We start from the raw sequence: 15,968 nt of genomic DNA, 5'->3' as shown, positions 1-15,968 counted from the left end.
GGAGCAAAGGAACAGTTGAGAGTTCACAACCTGATTCGAAACCAGGAGGCAGAGACACACAGAATCCCACAGTCTTTTGAAACCTCAAACCTGGCCCCTAGTGGCACACTTCCAGCAAGGCCACACCTTCTAATCCTTCCCACACAGTTCCACCAATTGGCGACCAAGTATTCAAACATATGACCCTATGGGGTCATTCTCATTCAAACCACCACAGATGGTTTAGTGTTAAAAGTGTTTGCTGCTCTCGCAGAGGATCCAAGTTCAGTTTCCAGCACCCACCTGGGGGTTTACAGCTACCTGTTAACTCCAGTTCCAGAAGGTCCAGTGCTATCTTCTGGCCATCTTATGCAGTAGGTGCACACATGGTTCCCTTACATGTAGGCAAACACTCATTAAATAAACAATACTAACCTTTTGAAATTTGCTAATCTTTGGTTTTTGGCCCAGCTGTGAAGTATTCTGTTCACGTATGTTACATGTGCATTTGAAAAGAATGTGTGTCCTGTGGTTGTTAGGGGCGATATTATCTACATAGGGTAAAGTGGTTGGTTGTTTGTTTTGTAAAGTCTTTTTCCATTCTTACCGGTTGTTTTGTCTGCTGGATGCAGAGATACACGCTTGTTGTGATGGTGAAATTGTCTTTCCCCCACAGTTCTGTCAACGTTCGCTTCCTGGCTTCTGAGATTGTGCTATTTGATGCTTGTAAGTTCCAAGCTGTAGCTCTGTGGTAGACCTGCTTATCGCTGAGTTGTGAAGTCTTTGGTTTATATTATCCTGGCTCTGCAGTCTCTTATTGGCTGTTAATATCGCTCCAGTACTTTGTCGTGCTTGGCACATGCCCGCTCTCACATTCTCACTTAAGTCCATTTTGTCTCTTGGCTTTTTTCATCATTGTATTTTAGAAATAGCACTTACACTTCATAATTGGATTTCCCCCTCCCCTCCCCTCCCCTCCTTTCTCCTCCCCTTTGCTTGCTTGCTTCCTTCCTTCCTTTATCTTTCTCTCTTTCTTTCCTTTTTCTTTTTTTCTTTTTTCTTTTTTTTTTTTTTTCAGACAGGATTTCTCTGGATGTAGCCTAGGCTGTCCTGGAACTCTGTAGACAGGCTGGCCTCAAACTCACAGAGATCCGCCTGCCTCTGCCTCCTGAATGTGGGATAAAAGGCGTGCGCCACCACCGCCTGCCTGGATTTTCTTTCTTTTTCTGCCCTGCCTCCTCCTTGCAGTGGAGCAAATAAACATCTTTTCTAATAAGTGAATAAATAACTAAAATAAATAACTAAAATAAATAACTAAAATAAGCCAAAACTACACAGAGAAACCCTGTCTTAAAAAAACCCAAAACAGGCCGGGCGGTGGTGGCGCACGCCTTTAATCCCAGCACTCAGGAGGCAGAGCCAGGCGGATTTCTGTGAGTTCGAGGCCAGCCTGGACTACCAAGTGAGTTCCAGGAAAGGCGCAAAGCTACACAGAGAAACCCTGTCTCGAAAAACCCAAAAAAAAAAAAAAAAAAAACCCAAAACAAACAAACAAACCCTAAAATAAAAACCTGATAATTTTTGTGGTTGTCTGAAATATTAGTTCATTTTGGTATTACTTTTTTTCATTTGAGACATGATTTGATATAGCCCAAGCTGACCTCTTGCCTCGGCATCTGAGATTGCAGGCGTCTGCTACTATACCCGAGTGCGTTCTTGCAGCTGCTGGTTTCTCTGCAGCTGTTCTGTCCATCTCACTGTGCCCTACTTGTACCCTCTCAGTGGCCCTCTCGGGGATTTTAACACTAAGAATTCACTTACCAAAGGACACATCTTCCCCTGAGTGGTAGAAAGGCCTTGAGATGCTTTAATTCCAAGCACGCGCCTTCCCAGTTTGTGTACTATTCTTACCCGGTAAATTGGTCCTTTCTTACGCCTTTAATCCCCTAAATTACACACCATCATTGTAATTCTAGACAATGCTTAGGTTCAACACAATATTTTTCTTTTTCTTGGCTCAAAGTTCCTCATTGCAGCTCGTCTTTCCTATGTGGGGTAATTTGTCTGTCCTTCCAACTCAGGTTCATCCTTTAGCGTTTTTAAATTTTTGGTCTTTTTGGTTCATTTTGCCTTAAGTACATTTTGTTTACTGAGTAACATACAATTATCCAGAAAAGCAACTTCTGTTTTTCTCTACGGTGCCTTTTCTCATTTTATGCTCAAGAAAGATTTTGCCATGGTCTACAGTGGACTGTGGATGATTGCTTCATTTGAGCACTTTGAAAATAATTTCCTGCTGTCTTCTGCTTTTCCTTAGTGATACTGGGGAGCCAGCCTTGGCTAAGCGTGTATCCCCTTCATAGGCACGGTGGTATTTAGTGAATGGGTGAACGTGGGGCCTTCTAGAATCAGGCTGGCTGGGTTTAAATGTTAGCTCTCTGGGTTACTAAGTAATTAATCTCTGTGCCTCAGTTTCCTCTTGTGTCAGATGTGTTAATGACAGTATCGATGCTGACCTGAAGATGGAGGAGGGCGTTCAGAGCGCCGACACTGTTGTCCACAGTAGCGGACCATTTTAATGTTCTTGCTGGCCATTATTTTTTGTTTTTGGTTTTTACAGTTATATGTTTATTTTTTTAAAGATGTGTGTGTCTGTATGTGCACTATATGTGCCTTAACTACCCCATGAATGCTGGTGCCTGTGGGGCCAGAAAGGGTGTCAGGTCCCCTGGAGCTGGAGTCACAGGGGGTTGTGAGTCGCTTAATGTGGGTACCGGGAACTGAACCCCAGTCCTCTGCAAAAGCATTAAGTACTCTTAATCTCACCAGCATCCTCCCCCCCCCCACTTTTAAATTGTGTGCGTGCATGTGCACATGCTTGAGAACGTTTGGAAGTCAGAAGAGGGCATCAACTCTCCTTGTAGCTGGAGTCACAGGCGGTTGGGCGCCGTTAGATGTGGATGCTGGGAGCAGAACTCAGGTCCTCTGAAAGAGCTGCTGAACCACCGCCCCAGACCCCCCCTTGATGCTTTTTGAATTCCCTTATTACTGGGGATTGATGTCTGTAGGTGTGAGATTCCTTTAATTTTCCTGTTTGAACTCCACAAACTTTTCAAAACTGTGAATTGTTATCTTTTATCATCAGTTCTGGAAAAATCCTTAGCTGTGTACCTTCAAGTGTTGCTTCCACCAAATTTTCTTTGCTCTCTCCTAATTAGTTAGATTAATTAGTCCTGCTCACTCCTATCATTTGCATCTTCTTGACTTTGCTCCACAGTCTCTGTGCTCTGACTAGTCTGGATAATTTCTTGAAATCCATCTCCCAGCTCATTAATTGGCTTCAGCTGTGTCTAATATGCTATTAAACCTATACACCGAGTTTTTTATTTTAATTATGTTTTTATTTCCAGAAATTGTGTTTGGTTCCCAGCTGAATCTGATTGTTTTCAACTTTCCCTTCACTCTTTTCTCCCTCTAACTGTATTATACATTCATCCTGTTCTGTGTTCTGTCCGCTACGTCGACAGACTGAGCCTCTGGGGGCTGGTGGAAGGACCCCTGAGGCCAGAGCCAGCCAGAAGGCTTTCGACTGTGAAGGAAAGCCTGGTCTTTCCTCCTGCTCCCCCCACCCCCAGGTCCCGTTTTCCTTTTTTTCCCTCACTCTCGATTACTTTTTTCGAAAGGCTGATTCATCCCATGGTTTGAAGAGGAAACCAAGGGTAGATTCTCTCTCCCAGCACCCAATGCCTTTCCCGCCGGCAGCCAGGACTATTAGGATCTGCAGAGACTTCCAGATATATTTTATGTGTAGTCAAGCAAATACACATTTAAAAATTCATTCTCTCTGTAACGCAAATGGTAGCATGCTACATATATTGTTCTGCACTTGCTTTTTAATAAAAAATATGTTTCTGGTTATGAAAGAAATACGTGCTCATTTTGAATAACATCAATTCCCAAGTGTACACATGTAGAGAGTGAAAGTCTCCCTGGAATTCATTCCCTAGAGATAACATCTATTTTGCATCTATAAATATATATTTACATAAATGGGCTTATGCAACAGACAGTTTTCTAGCCTATTTTTCCCCCTTTTCTCCCAACAACATATCATAATATCGTTCCATGAATCTTTCCACAGCTCCACGAAGCCCCACAGTGTAGGGCTAGGGTGTGGAATGGGAAAGAATTAAGTTCCAACATTAACTTGCGCCGGTCAGTAGCGCAGGACTCTTTATAGCCGATTGAAGCCTCAGTCTCCTCATCTGTGAGGTGGTAACATAGTGTACACCTCCTCATGGTCTGGAACAGCAATGAGCCCATGCAAGGCGTGTGTGCCTTCGAGGCCCCCAGGAGAATGTCATTTTTAAAAGACTCCCTCCTCTGTTCAATGATCACATAGATTTTATAGTCCGGATGTGTCCTAATGTATTAACAGTGCCCCCACTAGAAGACACTGGGCTATGGGTTATGCCCAGTGTCTTTGTTACAAATGCCAGCACACCATTCCTGTAAATTCTCTGGGGGTGCAGTGGGTTACTGGGTCCTCTGGATTCTAATCTCTGTACCCCTTTATTTTTTCTCCAAGGAGAAGATGAGAGTGCCCTGTGGAGTGAAGCTCGTGTACTACGTAGGTGTTCTTCATCACCACCCCTCATCTTTGTTTGCTCTGGGATGTGAGGGGTCTGGTCCTCCTCAGCAGAGGCCCTGAGCCCTCTCCCCCTACCCCCTTACCTCAGGGATGCTGAAGCTTAGACTTCCGTTTCTCTCCAACCTTTCAGCCAGCCCAACTCCCCACTACACACAGACACACACAGACACACACACTTGCTTCCAACACAATTCCTGTGATTTGTAACATACTGAAAAGACTTAAAATGCACCTTTTAAAAGGAGAGAAAAGTGCAAAGGGAGCAAGGAGAGGAGAAAGCACTGGGTATCTTGTACAACAACCCCTCACCCTCTATCCACCAATCCTGAAAAGGCACAACTTCTGGGCTCCAAAGAAGCACCGAGTTTCCCGGCAGTCGTGGTAAAAAGGGAGCAATGTGTCAGACATGTTGAAACTACTCGTCACTTCTAAATAGCCTTGAGGAAGTTTCTCCCAGGGACAACACATGGGTGGCGGTTGCTTTAGCTTCAGAGTTCCTGAGAGAGGCATGAGAGATCTTTGAGGTGGAGTCAGGACAGGTGTGTCCTTCCTGATGGAGGGTCAGGAGGAGGGTGACAAGGGTCCCAGGGTAGAGCCTGTTTATGCAGGGGCTGGGAGGTTAGAGGGGAAGTGGAGAGAGTGGGCACGGAGACAGGTGGCTTTGTTTCTGGGCCCGAGTGGCCAGGCAGCAGACACTTAGTGAGCCCTACTATGTGCCGGGTCTCTGTGGACACTGGGGGTGTAGTACTGACCCTGTCTTTATGGAAGTCTGGCTGGTGGAGGCCAGCGACAGTAAGTAATAGAAGCCGAGGCAGGGACTGTTTCGGACAGAGCATGCTCTGTCCCTGCAGATCTGCTCTGGGCCAGGGATCCAGCTCCTGGGAGCCTTCAGCAACAGCCAGCCAGGGAGACAGCTTGAAACTCTGGAGGACTTGGTGAAGGTCAGCTCAGCCAAGAGGCAGAGAAGGCCCATGACTTCTCACCCCGCCAATTGTCAGGTACAAAGCTAGCTTCCTGGTCTAGGTGCTAGTGATTCATCTTGCTTCCATGGGTACCTTCAACATGATGTCACTGAGGCCCAGGATGGGCTGACTCGGTTAAAGTCACACAGACCAGTGTTTAGAGGTAGGTTAGCCCCACTTGGCTGCTGGCCTGGGCTCTGTGGATGCTCTTCTTACTGGGTGTGGGAGTTTGGGGGCACAGGGGAACTGGGCCTCCATTGTGTTTGGAAAGGTTCTCTTGTGATCTTGGCTGACCTACATGTCCGGCTGCACCAGGGTTCCCAGCCATCTATTGGATATGGGACCACAGAGTGCTCTTAGATGCCTCCTTCACCCCAGAGCTCCTTAGGGATCTCTCCATAGAGGCTGAGTGGCCATGGGTAAATGGAGCCCCTCCTGGCACAAGGTAGCGCTGGCTGGATAGTCCTCTTTACCTTGCTCATCTCTCTCCACAGTGTGATCTCATGGAAACTGAGAAGCCTCTTCAGGAGAGGACTGAGGACCCAGGTGATGGTCCACAGAGCCTGGGGGAGGATTCTCATCCCGTTCCTGGCTTGGGCTAGGATCCTTTTCTTTACTCACCATCAGCCCAAAGTTCTCCTCCAAAGGAACTGGGGTCCTAGGTCCTTAAGGAGGGATCCAAGCCCCCTCAAATCTGCCTCTGCTCATGTTCCTTGAAGTCCCCTGGGATCACATGACACATTCCCCCTACCCCAGGTGAGCAGGAGTCTATGCTTCTGGATGTTGGAGTACGATCCACCGTGGTCCATGCCATGCAGGAGGTGCTGTGGACTCGGTAAGGCTTTACTCCCTACCTCCCAGATGTGCTGACAGCTGTCCTGTGTAGCTCTGGGCCAGGCCACATTTGAGAGAGAGAGAGAGAGAGAGAGAGAGAGAGAGAGAGAGAGAGAGAGAGAGAGAGAGAGAGAAGGAGAGAGAGAAGGAGAGAGAGAGAGCAAAAGAGAGTATCCAAACAGATTTAGTACAGGGAGGTCACTGACTCCCACAGCCAGTGGTGAGCTAAAATGTAAACCTGGGTGTCTGTAATACATGGCTTCAGTTGTAGTGAGAGTGTGGGCTGGGAGGGTCTCAAAGATCTGAGCCGAAGGTCCTCGCTTACAGATGGTGAGACCAAGCTCAGAGAAGGCAGGAGTTGGCAAAGGCCACACAGCAAGTCAGGAGTAGATCGGGGGTTGAGGTTTCACTTCCGCACCCCAGCTTGGCTCTCTGCTCTAGTTGATTCCTTATCCCCCAACTTCAGGCCTGCTCCTTTCCACACAGACCCAGCTCCTCTGGCAGGACCCAGGAGCCTGGCTTTGACCCTTGTATTGCCCCTAGTCCATTGTGTAGCCTTAGGGTGAGCCCTGAACTCTGAGCTCTCCCTATGTAAATGGAAGATAACACCATTTCTTCTTCACAGAGCTGGGGTGGGAGTCACCAGGTCCATGGGGAAACACCCATGACAGGATGGAGGTAGCCTAGCCTCTGTCCCCTACCCCTGCATTTCCTTCTGAGGCTAAGTGAGCGGACAGCTTCCCTGCTCAGGGCTGGCTTGTCCTCACAGTGTCCAGGAGTTTCCGGACCTGTTGCTGAGGGAAGAAGAGGTAGCGGGCATTGCAGAGGGCATTGAGGCTGCCCTCTTCCGCCTGACCCAGGACACCAACCTCCGCTACAAGACCAAGTACCGCAGCCTGCTCTTCAACCTGAGAGATCCCCGGAACTCTGTGAGCTGGGGGAGGTGCAGCCGGCCCAGCCCTCCCTTGGGGACACCCAGAGCAGACAGCAAGTTGAAGTGGGTGCTCCCAGGGCGAAACAGTGCATTCTTTCCCCCCCAGGACCTGTTTCTCAAAGTGGCTCACTGTGATGTCAGCCCTCACGACCTGGTACAGATGAGCTCAATCCAGCTGGCCCCCAAGGAGCTGTCCTGCTGGCGGGACCAGGAGAAAAGAAGGGTGAGTGGTGGAGACAAAACACACGGGGTGGATGGGCCTGTGTGTGTGTGTGGGGGGGGGTGGCCCTGAAATGGAAGATGGTAACAGAGGAAGCAGGACAGATGGACAGTCAGGACTGAGGAGGAGCTGGAGAAGACAGCGGGCTGGAGGGAGAGAGTCTTCCAGGACAAAGGTAAGAAAAGAGGCCACACTCGTGTTTTTCTGTGGAGTTAGGCTGTGTGGGGGTGGGAGGACTTCCGTGAGGAAGTTCCTAGTGCTCTTCTTCCCATCCCAACCTCAGGTTTGAAGGCAAGGGTCCCACAACTCCACCCTCCTCAGGCAAATCATCCTGTACCCTGCCCATGCCCGTGAACCTCGCCCTGCGTGGAACTCTTGGGAGCAGGGAAGGCGTGACATTGAGCGGGCTTTTGGGAAGGCTGGCCTAACGTTTGGTGGTCAGAGGTGGACCGAACTGGTTCAGGGCTGAAGTGCTGAGGAGGAGAGGGTCCTGAAGCGCTCTTCTGGGAGAGCTAATAGCCCAAGTCCAGCCAGTGACTCCAGTTTCTCTGCTAAGCTTCTGTCCAGGCACTGGCGGTGTCATAGGATGGGAACAGCTGTGTAGTTCAGAGGTCAGTGCAGCCTCTGTGCAACAGCCATTCAGAATTCCAGGGTGCGGGGGGAGCTGGTCACATACGCACGTAGAGTGCTTGCCACTTTCGCATGAAGCCCCGAGTTTGAGCTCCAGCATCCATGTAAAAAGTCTGGCATGGTGGCATGCGTTTGTAATCCCAGTGCTGGCTGGGGCGGTGGAGATGGGCAGGATCCCTGGGGCTTGCTAGCAAGCCTCACCTGGTGAGATACCTTGTCTCACAAAGTAAGGTGGATGGCTCCTGAGGGAGCACATCAAAGATCAATCTCCAGCTTCCACGAGCACCTGTACACACGTGCACATGCATCCAGCCAGCCACTGACATGGGTGCCCGCATGTGAAGAATTTCAAGGTAATGAATGCAGAGCCTGAACCGAGTGAGGGCCTTTTGGAGTACAAGGCCCAGCGTTCATGTCCTCATCATGGAGCCCCCCTGCCTGGATGTGGGGGTGCAGGACCCCTATCTTCCTGCACCATTAGAAAAGGAGAGGCAGGCCTCCAGTTTAGGTGACATTGATCAGCAAGGAGAATGACAGCTCGCTTGGGCTTGCTATGAACCTCGGACTAGGCTGGGCCTTCTCCATGTGCTGTTTAATACGGTGCTGTTTAATACTGTGTTCTTAATCCCCAGAGAATAGATAAACTGAGGCTTAAGGCCACTAAGTGGTGGCCCAAAGTCAAACTAATCCTTAAATCTTTATTAATGGCCCATCTGGGACTCAGCCTGTTCCAGACACCACAGCCTCCCCCGGGGTGGAGTCGGGTGGGGCAGCCAGGGGCATAATTGACTTGGGTGAAGGCCAAGTCCAGGAACACTTCCTAGAGGAGGCAGGGTTCAGTGAGTGGAACCTGGAGGGGTAGGGCTGAAGGGGCTCGCTTTCTAAGTGAGCAGAGAGAGGCTGGAAAACAAGGGGGTGGGGTGGGGTGGGGACAAGGGAGGAACTTTAGGGGAGAGAAGGGAGTTGACTGGGTGCTTGGAGGCCCTGGCTGAGTCTGCCTTGGCCTCTGTAGGGCCTGGACATCCTTGAGCAACAACAGAAGGAGCTGTCTAGACTTCCCACCTCCAAACTGACTCACAAGGGCGAGGTAGAGATCCCACGGGACTCAGACCAGATGCTGACCCTGGAGGACCTGATGGTAAGGGACAACCTGACTTAGGCACAGGTACCCCACTCCTGTGGGGCCCTGAGCAAGGTCACTGCCTACTCCATGGGCTCCATGTTCAAGGTTTAGCAGGCTCTGTGATCCTGGCTGTTCATGGTCGAGGCCTGAGAACAGGTGGTGGCAGTGTGCCTGGGGGCTGGGCTTCCTTTTTTCATGTTCAGAACACGTACCGTGAGTGGCACTAAGGCTTGTCATTGTGGTCACCCCAGCCCCAGCTATTCTGACTTCAGGCACTGGCTTTTCTAGATGTGAAAGACAGAGACCTGTTTTATTAGTGGGTTTATTTGCTTGGAGACGCCACAGGCAAGGAATGGCCCCACACCCTGGGCCGTCCAGGCGGAGAACCTCCTGAGCTCGCCCTTGTACCGGGAGAAGGCCCAACATCTAAGTCTGTCATTGATGGGTCGGCTCCATTCCCTGGCACATCCTGTACCATCCTGCAGCGGAGCGCCCCCATCTTGCCCAGAGCCTGATCGTTATAGTGGCTCCTCTGCCCCTGCTTGGCTAACCCGCATCTTAGTGTCCTGTGGCCAGCAGGACCTTCCCCTTGCCCCACATCCATCACTCTCAGAAGGCCACTCTGGCTTGGTTGGGGGTCTCCTTCGGTCAGTTGTCACCTGGTTGTGTGTGTTTCTGGTCAGGAGATGGGTGGAGGGCAGGCAAGTCCCTCAGTACAGATTGGTGAACCCCTCCTGGGTGTTAGGCCCTGGAGGGGATGACAGAAGGTGTGGTAAGACAAACTCCCCCCCGCCCCCCCCCCCCCCCCCCCCGGGCATCCAAGTCAAGAAGAATCAGTGCCTGTGCAGAGAAAAGCCCTCGGGGGGTGCAGCTGCTCCCTAGCCCACCCCGAGCCACGTTCCCTCAAGAGGCTGAATGTCAGCACTCGAGAGGGACTGGAGACACAGAGAAGAGTGTCAGGAGAAGGGAAGAGAGGAGATGGCGGAGGAGAAGGTGACAGAGAAGAGCAGTCTGCCCCATATTGAGCATCTGCTGTGTGCCCCTCTTACAAACAGCACCTCATTTGAACATGGCCGTTACTGACACGGTACGCACTCCAGCCTTCCAGAAGCCTGAGCCGTTGACCCAGCTTAGTGTAGTGGGCAGGAGTGGCGTGGAGATGTGAACCTGGTAGCGTTTCGAGGATCCCTCCGAACCCTCCGAACGCAGCCCTGCCTCTGTACTTGGAAGGGATTTCTAATGTGAGGGGAAAGACAGTTAAAGGTTTGTTCTTCCGGATTCTGTCATCTGCTTCTCAGAACTTGACTTAAGGAAAGGTTGCAAAATTTAGGAAAATACTCTGTGCATGAGGATGCCTTCAGGGCTCCGTGACAGCTGGAGGTGATCAGAAAGTGTCTGGCAACGAAGGTGACAGTCTGCCCCATAGTCTGTCCACAGGGTCTAGAGAAGGGGGCAAATGTCTTTATCACAATTAACGGGCAAAATGAGGGTACAAAGGATATTTGACCCTAGCTATTCTGGAAAGGACCCCCAGACTCTCTGCATAGAAAAACTATGACAAAAGGCACCCAGCGACTCAACAGTTGTTGTTTTTAAAGTTACAATTTTTCGATTTTTTTTTTTTTTTTTTTTTTGGAGACAGGGTTTCTCTGTGTAACATTGGAGCCTTTCCTGGAACTTGTTCTGTAGCCCAGGCTGGCCTCAAACTCACAGAAATCTGCCTGGCTCTGCCTCCTGGGTGCTGGGATTAAAGGCATGCGTCACCACCACTCGGCAATTTTTTGATTTTTTTAATTTCCCAAGTTTTCTTTACAAATTTCCAGTAAAATTATAAAAATTGTAATTATAAAATTAGAAAAGAAGCATATTTAGAAAAATAAACCACATTCCTGAGACTCTCTACCCACAGAGGACTCTTGACCTCCCCGGCCACATTGCCATCTGACCCTCTCTGCCCCCGTGCTTTCCAGGAACCCATGGTGCCCCAAGAGTACAGCCCACAGGCCCTGACGACCCCCCTGGAGGACACCACAGATCAGCATCAGCACCACATCTGGGACTCCAACTGCCACATCTGCAAGGGTGGGTAGGAAGACAGGAAGGGCGTCAGTAGTAGCTGGCTGGAGCCACACGTGGGCATCAGCCACAACCTGGGTGGGTGGCCCGGTTGGAAGGAGGCAGAATGGGAGAGCCTGTGCTGCGGGCCACCTTGGGATGAAGTTGGCTGAAGTCTTGGTCGTCAGGCTGTGGCTGTCTTCTGTCTCTGCCTGCTCATTTTTCAGTTCTTGTTTCTGCTCTTTGCAGACTGGAAATCCTCAGCTGAACTGCCAGGCCTCTCCAGAGCCATCATGAACAAGGAGGAAGATGTCATCTGGAAAGCCCCAAGTCCAGCTCCTGTGTCCTCTCCAGAGATGCTCACAGCTGGGGAGACACCTTCTAAGGAACCACAGGACAGGTGTGAGACTGGGAACCTTCAGGGTTCCATGCTAGTGACAGGGGAGGTGAGCATGGGTGGAAGAGGCCGCCAGCTGGCGCTGTAACATACACACGCTGCAGGAGCTCCCTTCTGTTACGATCTTAAGTCTTCCCATGTCCCTGGGCCTCTGTTTTTCTATCTGTGAAATAGAACTCACACAGCCTCCTGGTTCCCTCCTGCAGGAGGCCATACTTGGATCAGTGCTCAGGTCTCTGCAGTGAAGAACGCAGGACTGGCTGTGCAAAGGAAGGGGGTGCTGGGGACATCCTAATGAATGACTCTATCTGGCCCTGCCCTGTCCCTTCTTCTAGGCTCCAGATGCCTGCTGGGCCCAAAAATGTCCCACCCAGCCCTCCGCCCTGGGAGGGCTCACTAGACATGTTCTCCATCAAGCGTTTCCGGGTCAAGGCCCAGTTGGTCTCGGGACACAGCTGTCAGCTTGTCCAGGTACTCCACTTCTGCCTACGAGGACTCCCTTCCACACAACCCAGCCCAGTTGCTAATCATCCATTGGTTCTACACATCACCAGCGAACCTTGTGCCAACTATGCTTGAGGCCAGATGACACACTAGCCTGATCCTGAGACACACTGAGCGTGATAGCGCTCTCTACCTCAAAGCGTAAGGCAAGAGAGGTTCTGGGAGAGCATCCTGGGGCCTCTCAGCTCACCGGAAAGTTTAGGAGTGATTGTTGACTGACTGACTGATGAGCTAAACTGTTAGGTGGGGAGTGAGCGTGAGCCTGTGAGACTTTGGCCAGAACAACCTGGAGGCCTTCAGGGGCAGGTAGAGCTCTCTGGGGAGTCCCTGAGAGTCTGGATACTTTGCCTGCCCTTCTCCTCAGCCTTTGGCCTGAGGTAATGGGAAATGAAACTCTCTAAAAGGGTGGGAAGCTGGGTGCTGACCAATCACCTGCCCCCAGGCTCTGCCGGAGGTCATTCGCTCAGCAGGCTGCCTCCGTCCAAAGGACCTCTGGGATCTTCTAGACCTCATGTGCCCAGCCAGAGCAAAGGTAAACAGCCTGCTTATAGGGCACCCTCTCATTTTGCCTCTCCTTCCCATCTCCTTCCCTCCCCACCTAGATCCTAGGCTCATCAGTGACCCTGGGCAGGATCCCGCCTCGGTCTTCTTCCTAGAACAGTGGTTCTCAACCAGTGGGTCGAGACCCCAGGGAGGTCAAACGACCCTTTCACAGGGGTCCCATATCAGATATCCTGCATATCAGATATTTACACTATGATTCATAACTTAAGTTGCAAAAATCACGGTTATGAAGTTGCAACAAAAATAATTTTATGGTTGGTGGTCACCACAATATGAGGAACTGTATTAAAGGGGCATAGTGTTAGGAAGGTTGAGAACCACTGTCCTGTTGAGTCTGAGTGTGCCTGCAGGCCAAGAGGATGACGGCTCCTTTGCCACTTCCTGTTGTATCCCAGGACATCTGCGTGGTCAGACTGTGTCCCCATGGGTCTCGGGACATCCAGAACTACCGCATGCTCTACTCCTACCTCAACAACAAGCAGCGGCACTGCCTGGTGATTGTGCAGCACGTGAAGGTGGTCTTGCTTCCCCTGCCCGCCTTCCAGCCTCTGCCAGCCAGGCTGCGCCCTCTGGGAGGCCCAGGTGAGAACCGAGTGTATACCTGAATAGGATTGCAGCCACATTTGACCCCAGGGTAGCAGGACAGAGGCAGATGCAGACAACTGACTGAAAAAGTTAGGAAGGATGGGCTTGACTCTGCAGCTGCCTTAGCCAGGCCTGGCGTCAGGCAAGGGTCAGTCTAGGCATAGCCCTAGGAAGGCACCTATGGAAGAGGACCTTAGGGACTCAAGAGCAGCCTTAAGACCTTTCTGGGCTGCAGCTCCCAGTATTGGAAGCAGATTGACGCATCCTCCATCAGGTGGTTCTGGGCAAAAGCCCAGCTTGTCTTGGGACATAGCAGCTAGCTAGTCCAGGTCCACCTTCTATGTTCACGAGGTCTTTCTCAATGATACTGCCCAGCCCACAGCCATTCACCCTTCATTCATTCATAAGTCATTGCCTCACTTTGTGATAGGCACAAGGACAGATGATACACCAACCCCCGGGATGGTATAGACTGTCTTCATTAAGCCTTGAGGTCAAGCCATCCATGCGCTACCCTCTGCCAGGTGACCCTTGATCACCTAGACCAAGCATTCTGAGACAGGCTCACTTGCCTGCTCGCTTTTCTCCATCTCACTGTCAGGAAGTTCTCATGATCAGACTTCCAGACCTACGGCAGCTTTTCGGGAATCCATGTTGACTTCCTTCAGGTCTTGGGACCCTCCCTTCTCCACTTCCCAGGTCTTGAAGCTGCTCACACGAGCCTGTTACTCGCTGTACTGTTCCCTAAGGATGGGCTTCCAGACACAGCTCTGTCCATCCCCGTGGGGAACAAGGTTCCCAAGACTGCCTCCTTCAGCAAAAGAGTGGAGAGGAGATGCTACCAGCCAGAGGGCAGGGCATCAGAGACCACCCTGAGAGGATCACTTTCCCAAGGGGAGGCCCCAAAACAGAGCTTGACCAAGGGCAGCCTGGCTCCAAGGAGTGGTTGTGCTTGGCAGAGCCTCCACAGAGGCAGGGGGAGGCAGGGACCTGGCTGGGGACAGCAGTCCCCAGAAGCAAGTTGGTGCCACCCCCAACATCCCAATTCAGGTGGACCAGTTTTCCCTGGCATTGGCCATGGACAGCACCTCCATAGGGCCTCCTGTTTCCACCAAGACCTACTCCAGCACCTCAAGGTCTTGGTGACCATGAGTCACCAGTTCCAGGCCTCTCTGTGGCCCCCGGGTCAGCAGCCTCTCCTCCCATCCTCTGCAGTATCTTCAGTTCCGGATCCCCCTGGGCCAATCTCAGACCCTTCTCTGGGCCCTAGGGATGGAGGTGGCTCTGAGTGTCTTTGACCGGTGAGGCCTGACCGACCCTTCGGACCCACCAGAACAGAAGTGTTCATTCCCTTACTCTCAATGCTGAATGAGAGGAAAGGCCAGTCAGCTCTCCCCCACCTGCCCAGTTTGTACCCGTTCTGCAGCCTGTTTGATGGTGAATTTTGGTTCAATAAAAACTTGGCAAAATAAGAATTGCATCTGATAACTGTGCAGAAGCGTCTCTAGTCCCATCCAGATGTGGCTTGAGGTGTCTTTGAAATTTTTTTTCCCACAAATGCATGACCTCCCTTGCTGATTGGGGGTTCTGAACCATCAGTTTGCCCCAGGACAAAGGTTTTGCTTTGTGGCTTCTGGAGGCATTTTAAAAAATACTCTGAGTTGAGTGTGGGCATGCACACATTTAATCCCAGCACTCCGGAGGCAGAAGCAGGTAAATCTCTGGAATTTGAGGCCAGATTGTTCTACATAGCGAGTTTCAGGCTAGCCAGTGTTACACAGTGAAATCCTGTCTGTGATAGCTGTATTATTTTATTTTTACTTACTTACTTACTTATTTGTGTTTTGGAGACAAGGTTTCTTTGTGTAACCCTGGCTGCCTGGGAACTTGCTCTGTAGACTGGTCTGGCCTTGAACTCAGAGGCCTGACTGCCTCCGGAGTGCTGGAATTAAAGGCGTGTACCACCACTGTCCAACCCGTGATGGCTATTCTTGACTCGACTGCATCTGGAATGAACTAAAATCCAAATGGCTGGGCATACCTTGTGAGGAGTTTTTTTTTTTTTTTTTCTTAACTAAATCATTTGAAGTGGGAAGACCCATTTCTAATCTGGATCTTTGAGGTGGGAAGATCCACCTTTAATCTGGGCCACACCTTCTCTGCTGGCAGCCTACAGAAAGGACATGGAAGAAGGGAGCTTGCTCTCTTTGCCTGTTTACTTTTGCTAGAAAGTTCATTCCTTCACTGGCTTTAGAGCCGACTTCTTCAGGATTCTGGCATATACTGAAGACCAGCTGAGACATCCCCCCTTGTAGACGGAGCAACTACTGGATTCTTGGACTCTCCATTGGTGGACAGTCATTGTTGGACTAGCCAGACCATGGCTTGTAAACTGCTCTAATAAATATTATATATATATATTTTCATTCTATATATATATATATATTCATTCTATAAATTCTGTCTCCCAAAACAAACAAACAGCAAACCAAAACAAAAACCAAACAAACAAACAAAACCCAAAATCTGG

General features: G+C 50.5%; 1 protein-coding gene across 8 annotated transcripts in view; it reads left to right on the top strand.

Annotated features, from left to right (window-relative positions):
* Positions 1-14,907, top strand: part of Spocd1 (SPOC domain containing 1) — a 30,514-nt gene extending 15,607 nt beyond the window's left edge. For 5 of the 8 annotated variants that reach the window (XM_052718051.1, XM_052718056.1, XM_052718057.1 and 2 more), the window contains exons 2-14: positions 4,568-4,609; positions 5,482-5,628; positions 6,087-6,138; positions 6,349-6,427; positions 7,196-7,355; positions 7,467-7,583; positions 9,223-9,348; positions 11,304-11,415; positions 11,638-11,788; positions 12,121-12,256; positions 12,732-12,821; positions 13,249-13,435; positions 14,138-14,907. In XM_052718051.1, coding sequence (XP_052574011.1) covers positions 4,568-4,609; positions 5,482-5,628; positions 6,087-6,138; positions 6,349-6,427; positions 7,196-7,355; positions 7,467-7,583; positions 9,223-9,348; positions 11,304-11,415; positions 11,638-11,788; positions 12,121-12,256; positions 12,732-12,821; positions 13,249-13,435; positions 14,138-14,736 — 1,998 coding nt within the window. In that variant the 3' untranslated portion in view covers positions 14,737-14,907. The remainder of the gene's footprint in view (positions 1-4,567; positions 4,610-5,481; positions 5,629-6,086; positions 6,139-6,348; positions 6,428-7,195; positions 7,356-7,466; positions 7,584-9,222; positions 9,349-11,303; positions 11,416-11,637; positions 11,789-12,120; positions 12,257-12,731; positions 12,822-13,248; positions 13,436-14,137) is intronic. The other 3 variants (XM_052718052.1, XM_052718054.1, XM_052718053.1) reach the window with 3 other exon arrangements.
* Positions 14,908-15,968: the final 1,061 nt, after the last annotated feature.

This window comes from Peromyscus californicus, unplaced genomic scaffold (assembly GCF_007827085.1).
Source record: "Peromyscus californicus insignis strain IS unplaced genomic scaffold, ASM782708v3 Scaffold_5__1_contigs__length_169319896, whole genome shotgun sequence".
Lineage (NCBI taxonomy): Eukaryota > Metazoa > Chordata > Mammalia > Rodentia > Cricetidae > Peromyscus > Peromyscus californicus.
This window is presented reverse-complemented; position numbering and strand designations above follow the sequence as displayed.